Raw genomic sequence first — 12,054 nt, 5'->3', positions numbered from 1 at the left:
TTTAGTGCATAATGTACACAGCATAGAACATGTCCATCATTCTCCGGATGTGTGTGTGTGGAGGAAGAGGGTGGCATTTTCGTGAAATCATTCCACGAATGTTCTATATTAGGGGAGGCGGATTTCCTAATGGAGCCCTTAATTGCTTTGAGCTTTAAGAGGAAATATTTGTGTCAGGAATTGCTGGTGATAGTCTCCACCGAGCAGCGTATATTTCCAAACAATTGCATTTTACACAGGTTTTCTTCTCAATGTGCTGGATTGCCTCCTGCATGTTAGAAGGATAAGTTTCTCTTAACCTAAGAACACACAGTTAAGAGTTGATAAAGTTAAGGACATTCCCAATAACTAATTCTACTGGACTTTTAGATGTAATAAGTTGTCTTTAGAGTTCTTAAGTGTGGCTCATGCAGGGGATATTTTGTGTTATGTATGTACTAGCAACTACCAGAATGCTCATGATACAGGCAGAAGTATTAAAGATGCACAATTAGGATTTATGCCGTACCTGGGTTTTTGCCTTTCCTAACACCTCATAATGAAACTACGTTTTTCAGTGTTGCGTAGCAGAGTTAGTTGGCCAATGAGTGTGACGTGGTTCTGTAAACCAAAGTTTTTCTGTTTGTTTTTTGAATTTACAACTTTGAAAATTCATGGGCTAACTTTATAAATGAGATCTTAATGTTCTGTTCTCGCTTCCAAAAAAAAATTGTGCTTATTGGGAAATTTTTGAGTGGGAGCAATACGTTAGGGAATAGGATGTAGTTTGTGGCTTTTCTATGGGAGAGGCAATTTCATGGTAATTGTTCTGTCATCTTCCTACTGAATATCCTCTTTGAGGTCAATAATTGTTAGTGATGGAGGCTGATTTGCGCTCTCTAGCTGTCATTACCTTTCCTGTACTCTCCCCTCCCTCACTCCCTCAAATATTATTGTATGGTGCAAATAATAAATGTATATAGATCTGTGAGGAACAGTGGAGGCTTCTTGGTTTCTGTATGCTGCCATTTCCATAGTGTTTCAAGTTTATACTGCAATCTGACAGAAGAGCTTGAAAAGCTATGTGTTGGCATATTTAATTTAATTGAAAATTATCTCATTCTACTCTTTTACAGGCATTTGGAAATGCAAAAACAGCACATAACAATAACTCCAGTCGTTTTGGAAAGTTTATTCAAGTCAACTATTTAGAGAATGGTATTGTCCGAGGGTAAGTTCAGTATGAGGTTCTGCTGGGGTTAATCTCTGTGCTTTTAGGAATTGGTGAAGACCAATATATGTATATAAAATGCTGCTTTGTCGAGACTCTTTTCATGTGAGAGTAGCTTGCTGCTGTGGAGTTTTCAAGACTCTCTAACTGAGCTTTGTGGAATAATCAGGTGATGCATAATATTCTTACTTTGCTGTACAACCATGCCAGGTTAAGAATTTGCAGCTGAATCTTTACCTTCATGCTAAATGAAGGCTTTTTTCATAACACCCATTGTCCTCTCCATTTTGCAATTAAATCCAGAACATCTGAATTTATAAAAAGAGTTAGAGAGAAGTGAAATACATTTGAGGAAGCCATTTTAAAGAAACAATTTAAACACCAGTTATAGAGATAAAGAAGACTATAAAATTATTATTTTACTTGTCTGTCTTGAAATTGTGTGCTTCTATCTGAAGGTCAGACATAGAATATTCTATACCTACATTTACTTTTTTAATATGATAGTCACAGCTGAGTCTTAGAATTCTATTTATATTTTTCATGCTGTAGTAGGTGCTATAATGTCATATTACTGTAGTCCCTCAATATTAATCCAAGATTATGCTTTGCTCTTCTTTAGCAGTGAGCACTTTCACTTCAAGTGAAGAATTTTGTCCAAAAAAGTTCAGTGATATGTGTGCAAATATTTGTGTAGTTAGTTGTCTAACATCATGCCATAAAATCATTTCTTTCAGATCTTGCTTTGTAAAACGCATCTTAAATTTTTAACACTTGTATCTGCAAAACTCGCAGCATGTCCACGTGTTGTCAAGACGTACCTGTCCCAGTTTAGGTGCAGTGCCATAATACATAATATTGGTGTGGAATTCTGCCTGAAGCTGAAGCTTGCTGCCCTATGGAGTGTCACTAGCTATCCCTGACTTTTGTGCTCCAGCGTGTCTTTCCTTTGGGTCATCTTTGTGTTTGCGGTTTACAAAATGACAATAACATAAGTGACTGTGAACTCTGTACCAATTTGCTTCAAGTGTTATTCTGAACAAAATTGGCATCTTTTCAGCTGAAGTCGCACTAGCTCAGGAGATTGGTACAATTTGAATACATTTGTTTTGTCTTCAGCCTAAGAAAAAACTGCTCAGCCTTTGGCCTAATTCATTGTATCCCACGTCAAGGAGTTCAGATTATCATTTAGGAGGTTACTTTGTCAAACTGTAAGGGGCTTTTTGTCTGTCTGGCTTCCATTTTAGGCTGACATATACTGTCACAAAAATCTAGCTAATTTGGTAGATTGAGAAGCAGACAGTTATCCAGTATATTTTTGGGTCTTGTAGTCCTTGCATTCCTTGTCAGATAACTGTTAATCTCAGAGTAGATAACATATTGTTAGCATTCTGCATGTCTTGTTTCTGCTTACAGTTCTTCGTCAGCACTTTTCTAGCTTCATCTGCCTCTTTCCAGTTATGTCTACTAAAACCAAGCACTGAAGATAGGTGTTTCTTAGGTATTTCTCTTTGTTCCAATTACAATATAGTGCATACTGAAATTTTTATTTTAGATTTAAGATAGTGACTAAGCTATTCTCTTGTATATTTTAGTGCAGATTTCATTATTTGAACTCTCTTGGCAGTTGCTGTTGGATGTTTTGTGAGGTCTTTTCTTTGCCCTCATGCTTTTTTCATTCTTTGTGGCTCTTTAGGGCTGTTGTTGAAAAATACCTGCTTGAAAAATCTCGTCTGGTTTCTCAAGAAAAAGATGAAAGGTAAGAGATTAATACCGTTTACTAACACTGTTATAATCAGTGGAAGAGTTTGAGCATCTAAAGTATATAGAATAAAAGAAAAATCATTATGTTTTCATGAAAGAGAAATTTATTGACTTTGTAGGAACTACCATGTCTTTTATTATTTGCTACTTGGAGTCAATGAGGAAGAGCGTAAAGAATTTCACCTCAAGCAACCTGAAGATTATTTCTACCTCAATCAGGTAATCTGTGACAGGAATTTACCAGTGCATTGAGAAGTGTTTTTCTATTGTGTTAAAGATGAAAGAAAGCACAACAGATTATCCTTGTTTTCTTGTGATGTCTAGGCTTCATTCGTTGCCTTTAATCATGGATCTCTCTTCACAGCATAACTTGAAAATTGAAGATGGGGAAGATCTCCGACATGACTTTGAAAGATTAAAACAAGCCATGGAGATGGTTGGCTTCCTTTCGGCAACAAAAAAACAGTAAGTGGAATCTTTTAAGCTTTTGTTACTGATAGCTACTTAATGTTCATGAATTGCACTAAACTCTATTTGTGTTGGGATCACATTTAGTCCTGTAGGAAGCAAGGAGAGCTGAGTATTTGAGGCCTTATAGACAGTCTTGAAGTAGAAGTAGGCCTGCTAACCTGTTATAAAGAACTCATGAGAAAAATTCTTATAAAATTCAATTTTTCTTCCTTAGGATTTTTTCAGTACTTTCAGCTATTCTTTATCTGGGCAATGTTACGTACAAGAAGAAAGCTACAGGTCGTGATGAAGGGTTGGAAGTAGGACCTCCTGAAGTGCTGGACATTCTTTCTCAGCTTTTGAAAGTAGAGTATTTCTCTTCAGCTCTAATGTTTCATACACCTTTTTGTCATGCTCTACCTCAGCATTTTACTTGAATGTCTTGTTGCCCAGCTTGCTATATCTAGATCTGATTTATGGTACTTTGACAACATTTATCTTATGGGAGGGGAAGTGGATAAAATTAGTGAAATTATTGGGGTTAGGGATGGAATATATCCCATAGCATGGAAATAGAATTTGTTTACTCACTAATAATATTGCTGAGCAGGAAGAAATTTAGTGGAGATGTGTTCTTTGCCATCATAGGGAAACATCTGAATGAATCTAAGCTGAGAATAATTTAAAGAAGTTGAAGAACCTGTAAAGCTATTGATGAATGCTAGATGTAGCTGTTGTCAAAGAGCTTGGGCTTCTCTGAGGAAATTGTATGTCCACTGTTGCTTTCAAATTATGCTCGTTGGGCAGTTTGAGGGTGACAGTAACTCTTGTTCTTGTTTGCTTTGAAGGTTAAACGAGAAATTCTAGTAGAAGTGCTAACAAAAAGAAAAACTGTGACTGCTAATGATAAGCTTATTTTGCCATATAGTCTCAATGAGGTGAGTAAAAGAACACTAGTAGAATGATTTTAAATAACTGAAACTTATTTTTTGGGCTAATATGGTACACTTTCACATTTAGTGAGGGATGTTTGGAAAGTTAGAAGTTAACAGCAAAGGAAAATTTTGTTTTTATTTTGTCTCTGCTGAGACTAACTTTTGAGTGACACTGGTCTGAAACAGAAAAGCTTTTTTTAATAAAGTTGTGAACATTGTTTCATCTGCAGGCAATAACAGCTCGTGATTCAATGGCAAAGTCCTTATACAGTGCTCTGTTTGATTGGATTGTTCTGCGAATTAATCATGCACTCCTTAATAAGAAGGACATGGAGGAATCTGTTACAGTAAGTTTCTCACAAAACCAAGTCTTTGTGGGCAGTTGTGTAGTTAGAGCTAACAGACAATGCTATGGATGACATGTTCAGATAGCTGGGCTAAATTTTGATTATTCTGAAGTCCATGGTAAATTTCTTTGGTAATATTTAATCATCTGTTTTCACAATAGACATAACTTAAATATTCAAAATCTAGTAACATACACTACTGTGCTTTTTGTACTGGTTAGCTGTTGTGGGTTAAGTCACTGTGTGACAGATTGTTTATCTGGTTTTCCACATCTTCTTTTAGTGTTTGTCCATTGGTGTACTTGATATTTTTGGATTTGAAGACTTTGAAACCAACAGTTTTGAACAGTTCTGTATAAATTATGCAAATGAGCAGCTTCAGTATTATTTCAATCAGCATATATTCAAATTGGAACAGGTAAGAAATTAGAGTTGCTGAAACAAAACCTTTTTTTTATCAAGTGCTCATATACTATGCCAACTTTGCCACTATTCTGCAAAACCCCATGGCATAATTTTAATAATTGCTTAAATATATTTCTGAAAGTCTTTATTTTTTAATTTCATGTTTTACTATTGCTTGTTATTGTTTGAAGGTTGTAGCCTTGTTGTATTTAGTGCTCTACATATACTAATGATAGCGGGGTCTTTCTTCAAGAGCTAGCATTGCATTTCTGCTTGACTGCAAGAAACTAAGACGACATTCAGGCAATCCCAGGCAGAAGTCAGATGAAACTGTAAACTTTGAGATTGGAAGTCTGTAAGTGAGGTGTTTGTTTCAGCGGTGCTTTTTGTTATTTGGGTTTCTTTTTTTAATGGTAGGTGAGGTGTTTGTTTCAGGTTTTTATTTTGTTTTAATGGTTGGGAAACAGTTTCTCTTATTTTTGTCAGTTTGTAAATATTTAATAACCAGTCTTTGTTGCTTCTTCCACCTGACTACATTTAGGGCATACAACTATATGTTGATATTGGCAGTGGTTCTGAAATCCTGATATTGCTGGCATATGTTGATTTACTTGTTTGCAGATGATATCATCTTCTTGCAGAGCGCTTTGAGTGCTGCAGGAGCTAACAGATCCTGTTTCTAGACTGAGGTTTGGGGGGTTTTTTGCTCTAGACTTGGATTTTTTTTTTCTGGTTTGTGCTGAAGTGTTGTTTGCGGGTCACGCTGCTGAAAGAAAGAAGTCATTCTGTATTATGTGGTATTTTGTCAGCAACACATAGATAACTTTAAACAAGCATTTTAAAGAGAAGAAAATTAGCAAACATCCAAACTTCATATGTAAATATGTCGAGGTCCCAGTTTTGTAATTTATGACAGAAGTGGCTATCCAGGCTAACTAGAGTAAATAGTTACATTGTTTCCTTTTTTTAATGCCATTTTTCCAAATAAGCTTAATCCTTGAATGACCCATTTCCTGTATCTCTTGCAGCATGAAGGCCCTCAGGGGGATCTCTATATCTTTTTAAAGAAAGACGTTTTTGTCTGTAGAAAATGGCATTTCAGTTCTGTAATGTGGCGTGCACACTGAGCAGTGTGTCATTAGTCAGACTGAATTCTACCTACTTAAAAATAATCCATTTCTTATCATCATCATATAGAACAGTGAGAGGTGCTCTTTGTCTTTTGTTAAACATAAAACTTAGCTCATTTTCTATACAATATCTTTTATAACATTAGTACCTTATTAGGGTTTTTTTCCTGTGGGCGTTTACAGCATTAAGAAAAACTGATATTTTGGTTCCATGTCTTAATAGGAAGCTTGTCCTGTCAAGCATTGGATGCACTGTCATTTCAGCAGAAGAGCTTTGTATTCTCTTGTCAGAGCGCTCCAAATTTTCTGAACCTAAGCAATATACCTTCCTCGGGGAAGTTCTGGTGCTGATGCTGTGTAGAGCTGAACTGCCTGTTTTGAAACTTCTGTTATCTGGTCTGACAGTGCAATTTGGAAATTCTGGAACTTGATATTAAATATTTGTCATTTCCCGTAATACAAGAACTATGGAAGAGAAAAATGGGCTTAAATTCCTCCAATCTAGGGTTTTAATGTAGTGATGTAGATGTAATGTCTAACTCCAAGTTGGTAGACTGCTGATTGCTGGAAAGGCACAGCAAAACATTCTTTTCACTGTTTTGGTTTTTAAATAGTTTTACCCCAAGCATCTGCTCTTGAGTGACTTGCCTAGGTGGACCTTTGATCTGACCCAGTATGCCTGCTGTTCTGTTCTTATTTATAAATTTTTTTCCTTATTTTTGTTTCTGCTGCCTGAACTAACAAACTCGACTTGCCATAGCTGTTCAAGGATGTCTTTTAAGCACTTAGACCACAGGACATTGAAGGTCAGGGCACTGTACTGATGAGGGAATTTTCTTGAGCTACACAGGAGGAATATAAGAGTGAAGGGATCACTTGGCACAATATTGACTATACTGATAATGTGGCCTGCATTCACTTAATCAGCAAGAAGCCCACTGGCCTCTTCTATCTTCTGGATGAAGAAAGCAAGTAAGCAACAAACATCTTCTGAAAAAAATGTGTGGCAGGGAGGAGGGAAGGACTGTGAAAGGGAACAGAAATACAGCACTTTAAAAAGGAGAGAAATTTTGTGGGAAACAAAGGGTCATCTTACGAGTATGATCTCCACTCTAGTTTGCTTCTGACTCCAATATGGTGGTGATATAAATTGATGCTAAAATTGAACTTTGGCTTAAGCAAATTACAAACTTTCAATTTTGCATTTTACCATGGAATTACAATTGAAGTAAAATGCATGTATGTAAGTCTTTGGAACATTAAGTAGCAAATGTGGTAAATAGTTAATGTGGTGCTAACTAAACTTGCCTGGTGCAGTGGGAGGAAGCACTGATGTACACTTGAAACCTCAGAATACTCTGCTGTGTGTGGAGCTGTTTGGTTTTGGTCCAGAAATTAAGCCCACCTCTAAGAATCAAAGCAGGTGTGTAAGTCTCAATTAAAGTGTAGAAATCTTAGACAATACAATACTTTACACAAGTGCTCTTCGCTCTGGGACCTTGTACCTCAATAAACATACCTGTATTTGAAAAATAGTTGACCTCTTTTTTTATTTTGTATTCCTAGTTTTCCACATGCCACCAACCAAACTCTACTTGCAAAATTCAAACAGCAGCATGAGGAGAACAAGTTTTTTGTTGGAACCCCAGTGATGGAGCCTGCTTTTATTATTCGACACTTTGCCGGGAAAGTTAAATACCAGATAAAAGTAGGTGAAAGATCTGATGGCCACACAAAAAAATTCCTTACCTTTCTGGTAGTTTTTGTCATGGTGTGGAAAATTTCCTGGGAATGAGCTGGATCAGATGCATCCTCAGATGTACTTTAGATTTATTTTTTTTTTTTTGGTGATGATGTAGACTGGAGGATTATGCTTACTATAGTGAGAACTCCTTAGAATAATTAATTATTCTGTACAGTGGTTAATACTGGGGTCAAAACAGAGCTTCCCAGTGAGCTTGTGATTCAATGTGCCTGTTTTGCAGGATTTCAGAGAGAAAAATATGGATTACATGAGACCAGATATTGTTGCTTTACTACGAAGCAGTGACAGTGCTTACGTTCGGGAGCTGATAGGAATGGACCCTGTAGCTGTGTTCCGCTGGGCAGTTCTGCGAGCAGCTATTCGAGCAATGGCTGTCTTTGCAGAAGCTGGACGCCAGAGAGCTCAGAAAACTGCAGGTATGGTATGACAGAATGCTCTGGAAACACCTCCAAATACCGTACACTTGGTTAGTGCTTGCTGACAGAACTAGTTTACAGCAAAACCTTATCACCCAGATGCAGCCTTGATTTGCTACTAAGGTCAAAACTGTCTTGTGAAAATGGCTTAACATTCACACACCAAAGAGATGGTCACTCTTTTATCTGAGATCATTCAGACTTCCTCCTCCAATAAGTGCACCGTTCCCAGCAGGCTGTGCCAAATTTGAAGTCCTATTTGTAAAAGTTGTGGAAGACATTACTGGTTCTAGTGTGCATGCTCGTCTTATCCCTGGTTTTAATCTTCTCAGATCTCCCTGAAGTTTAAAATGAGTATTCAGGGTTAAATACTGATTTTGTAAAGCTTTTCTGAGCAGCTGCAACTTACTTTCTAGTAGTAGAGAGTTTGAGAACCCAAGTGGTCTAGCTTGATAGCTAATGTACTAGCCAGAAACCCTTAGATAGATGTTTTGCTTGTTACAGTTGGTGGGGGTTGGTTTATTTTTGTCTGTTATGCTCATATCTTTGTCAAAATTCAACTTGTTGATTCTTTCATAACAGGAGTGGTACGTCAAGGACCCAGAGTTCCTCTTGGAGAACTCCAGAGATCAAATACACCAGTAGAAAAAGTTTATCGGTGAGAAACACATACTTAACCCGTATCAGGGAAAAGACCCAAATTGCTGAGTTGTATTTTCATATATGAAATGTCAACTAGATCTTTCCACAAGGATAGCAAGTTTTATTTCTTCTGTCTTGTTTTGTTTGGCCTTTTTAATACTATCAAAACAATACTCTAGCTCATTTTACGTAAGACCCAGTGCTACCAAATGTTGGTGACGTGGCCTCTGCTCCATTTACCACTGGGTTTTTGACTTCTTACTCTGTGCTTTGTGTATGTTGCTTTTAGCATTGTGAGGTCCCCTGCAGCCAGTCTGTGTCACTGAAGGATTCCTAGGAGCACTCAATTTTTTTGCAGCCTTATGACATGATTAGGAGGCAGGACAAGTCCTACAGAACTCACACATTGCTCTATATAGGCATATTTGCCTTTCTATGGAGTATTTAGGTTTTATACATGTTCCTTTTGCAGCTGCTCAATGCTTGATTTCTCATTTGATTGTTCTGAGGATTTCGATATAAATGCTTTTGAAGACATCATTTCTTTTTATGAAAATAAGAAGTAAGTAGAAATAGGTCTGCACTTAGAGGCCAGGGAGGCACATTCCTGGACAGACTGACCTTCTGAGCATGCTCTGTGTAAAAGTGAAGCCATGAAGTACACAAAGTAGTGACTTGATGCTGCTTCATAATTACTTCATCCTGGACAGTCTCTCTCACTTGTGGCAACTAAGAACTAAAGATACAATTTGGCTGAAAAGGTTGGTCATAGCATAACATATCTGTTTCCTTGTGATACCTTAAAGCAAAATCTTGGTATTCAAAAATGTTCAGAGGTACGAAGGGAAGCAAGCAGCTGTCTGTAATAATGTTGCTGCCTCAGTGAGCAGCTCAGAATGGTGATAGTGTCTAACAGTCAGAAGTGATTCTTACGCTTCTGTTATTTTTGGTTTGTGCCTCTCTGGAGAGTAAAGAAGGTAAGTTCTCTTCCAAGACACAACACTTCACAAGCACGGTGCATGCTTAAAATAATGGAATCTGCCACGAATTAGGGACCATCCCAGGCTTACTTTGAAAAGCTAAATGTGTGAATAAGTTTGACATGGAAATGAAAAACAAAATTTCATCAAGTATTCCTGTAAGAGCTAGTTTTTAACCTTTCTGATGTAAGTCTGCTTAAGCAGCCTCATTTTAATAGTCAAATCTATATCTAAAAATATTTATTGCTTGATTATAAAGGAGCTTATATCTATCTGAAAAGGCTACTTAGCTTAACAAAAAGGTTCCTTGCCCATTAAGTACATTTTGCTAAATTTCCCTCTGTTCTCTGAATTGGTGGCTCAAGAATTTACATTAAAAGGTAGAATTAGAGAGTAAGTTTAGTATGAGACCCCGGTAATTAAATTTTAGGGCACTGACAGAGTAGAAAGTGCTGACTTGACATCAGAATCATTCATGCTTAGGAAAAAGTAGTCTGGGATTGACCTGCTACTGTTTGGAGCACACTTGGTGATGGGATCTCTTGGGGTTTTAACTCCTTTTTTTTTCCCCTCTCTCATGGCTGTGTATCTTTGTTTGCCATCTTTGTTTTGCTGTGAATCATTTTAGAGACATGCATGAGCAAATCATCGCAAGTATAAAAGGACTTCCATGGCAGGGTGATGATCCCTGTAAGCTGCTTCGGTCACTCAGTCGACTTCAACACCGCTCCCACTTCATGTGAGTTCTGGTGCTCTAGGTATTGCTTTGAAAGTGCAACAGTAACGAAGCAGTTATTCTAGTCCATAAAAAAAGATACTTGTCCCAAGTTTGTCTTCTGCAAAGAAGTAAACAAGACAATTAAGAATAAAATAATTCCTTCTAAAAAATACAAAGGCTATAGAGAATGCTGTGTTGCTTCATTGCATTAGCTGAAAGTTAAACCTACTTTTCACGTGAACTTGCTTTAAAACCCACGTATGTACTACAAGTTTGTTGTTGCAAAACATTCAACAATGAAATCTCTCACAAGTTATAACTAATGGTTTCCTGAAGTTCAGGATGCTAACGCTGTGTATGTTCCTGGGCTAAGATTCTTTACATGTGCACACCTACGCGTGTGTAAGAAAATCAATCTGTGGTCCATTGTATAATAAATAAACGTAAACTGGGTGGCATGGAGTTGGAACATGCCTTACATCACAGAGTTAACATGCTTAGAATTAGGAAGATGTGAACTACAGCCTTGTTTGAGAGCTTTCCCTTCCAGCTCACTGTCTCTGTGTGGAGGAGAGCTATGCCTGAGGTTTGTGTAGTGCCCCAGGAGGTTCGGGGGATGATCTCAGACGAACCAGAATTCCTAAGTGGAGTGCTGGGGCATTTGCTATCCTTCTGTGAGCGGTTGGGTACTTTCACAGGGGTTCTGGTGCAAGCAGCAATAGCTTCTCAATAAAGTATTTTTGTTTTATAGTGCCTTAGTATCATGATGAGAGTTCAATGACTGCACAGTTAGCTAAATAGAAAAACTTGCACAAAAATAGCTATGCAACAGTGGAGTTTTTAATGGCTTTAACTTCAGAGAGAATGTTTCACTTTTGAAAGCTTCCAATACCTACAGAGTTTAAAAAAAAATAATTCTTTTTGCGAAGCAGTTTGCATTTCTTGCATTGATCACTTGTAAGAGACGTGCATGAACACACTCTGATGCTGTTGTGCTAATTTTCTTCTATCTTTCATCTTGCCACAAATTGCACCAACTTATGGCTTGCTGAAATAACCAAAAAATCATGTGTATTTTTTTCTTAAATGATTTTTAATATTTTAACAGGAAAAGTAGAGGTATCAAACAAAAGCAGATCATTCCCAAGGTAAAGTTATTCAGTAAATTTAGATTTCTCTTGTTTTTTGCTGTTTTGGTTTTTTTTTTTCACTGTGAACATTCATTTTGATTAACAGAACTCACTTCAGAAAATCCTGGTTTATAGTGTAGGGAAGTTGTATCATTTATCCTC

General features: G+C 37.2%; 1 protein-coding gene across 6 annotated transcripts in view; it reads left to right on the top strand.

The window, feature by feature from the left end:
• MYO9B (myosin IXB) overlaps nucleotides 1-12,054 on the top strand; it is a 45,106-nt gene that overhangs the window by 17,479 nt on the left and 15,573 nt on the right. For 4 of the 6 annotated variants that reach the window (XM_074808770.1, XM_074808767.1, XM_074808768.1 and 1 more), the window contains exons 3-16: nucleotides 1,116-1,210; nucleotides 2,907-2,969; nucleotides 3,094-3,193; nucleotides 3,339-3,439; nucleotides 3,660-3,789; nucleotides 4,273-4,362; nucleotides 4,590-4,706; nucleotides 4,990-5,124; nucleotides 7,092-7,213; nucleotides 7,808-7,949; nucleotides 8,227-8,422; nucleotides 9,005-9,080; nucleotides 10,673-10,783; nucleotides 11,871-11,910. In XM_074808770.1, the coding sequence (XP_074664871.1) occupies nucleotides 1,116-1,210; nucleotides 2,907-2,969; nucleotides 3,094-3,193; nucleotides 3,339-3,439; nucleotides 3,660-3,789; nucleotides 4,273-4,362; nucleotides 4,590-4,706; nucleotides 4,990-5,124; nucleotides 7,092-7,213; nucleotides 7,808-7,949; nucleotides 8,227-8,422; nucleotides 9,005-9,080; nucleotides 10,673-10,783; nucleotides 11,871-11,910 (1,518 nt within the window). Of the gene's footprint in view, nucleotides 1-1,115; nucleotides 1,211-2,906; nucleotides 2,970-3,093; nucleotides 3,194-3,338; nucleotides 3,440-3,659; nucleotides 3,790-4,272; nucleotides 4,363-4,589; nucleotides 4,707-4,989; nucleotides 5,125-7,091; nucleotides 7,214-7,807; nucleotides 7,950-8,226; nucleotides 8,423-9,004; nucleotides 9,081-9,536; nucleotides 9,627-10,672; nucleotides 10,784-11,870; nucleotides 11,911-12,054 lie in introns of all 6 variants that reach the window. The other 2 variants (XM_074808769.1, XM_074808771.1) reach the window with 2 other exon arrangements.

Source organism: Strix aluco, chromosome 29 (genome assembly GCF_031877795.1).
Source record: "Strix aluco isolate bStrAlu1 chromosome 29, bStrAlu1.hap1, whole genome shotgun sequence".
Lineage (NCBI taxonomy): Eukaryota > Metazoa > Chordata > Aves > Strigiformes > Strigidae > Strix > Strix aluco.
This window is presented reverse-complemented; position numbering and strand designations above follow the sequence as displayed.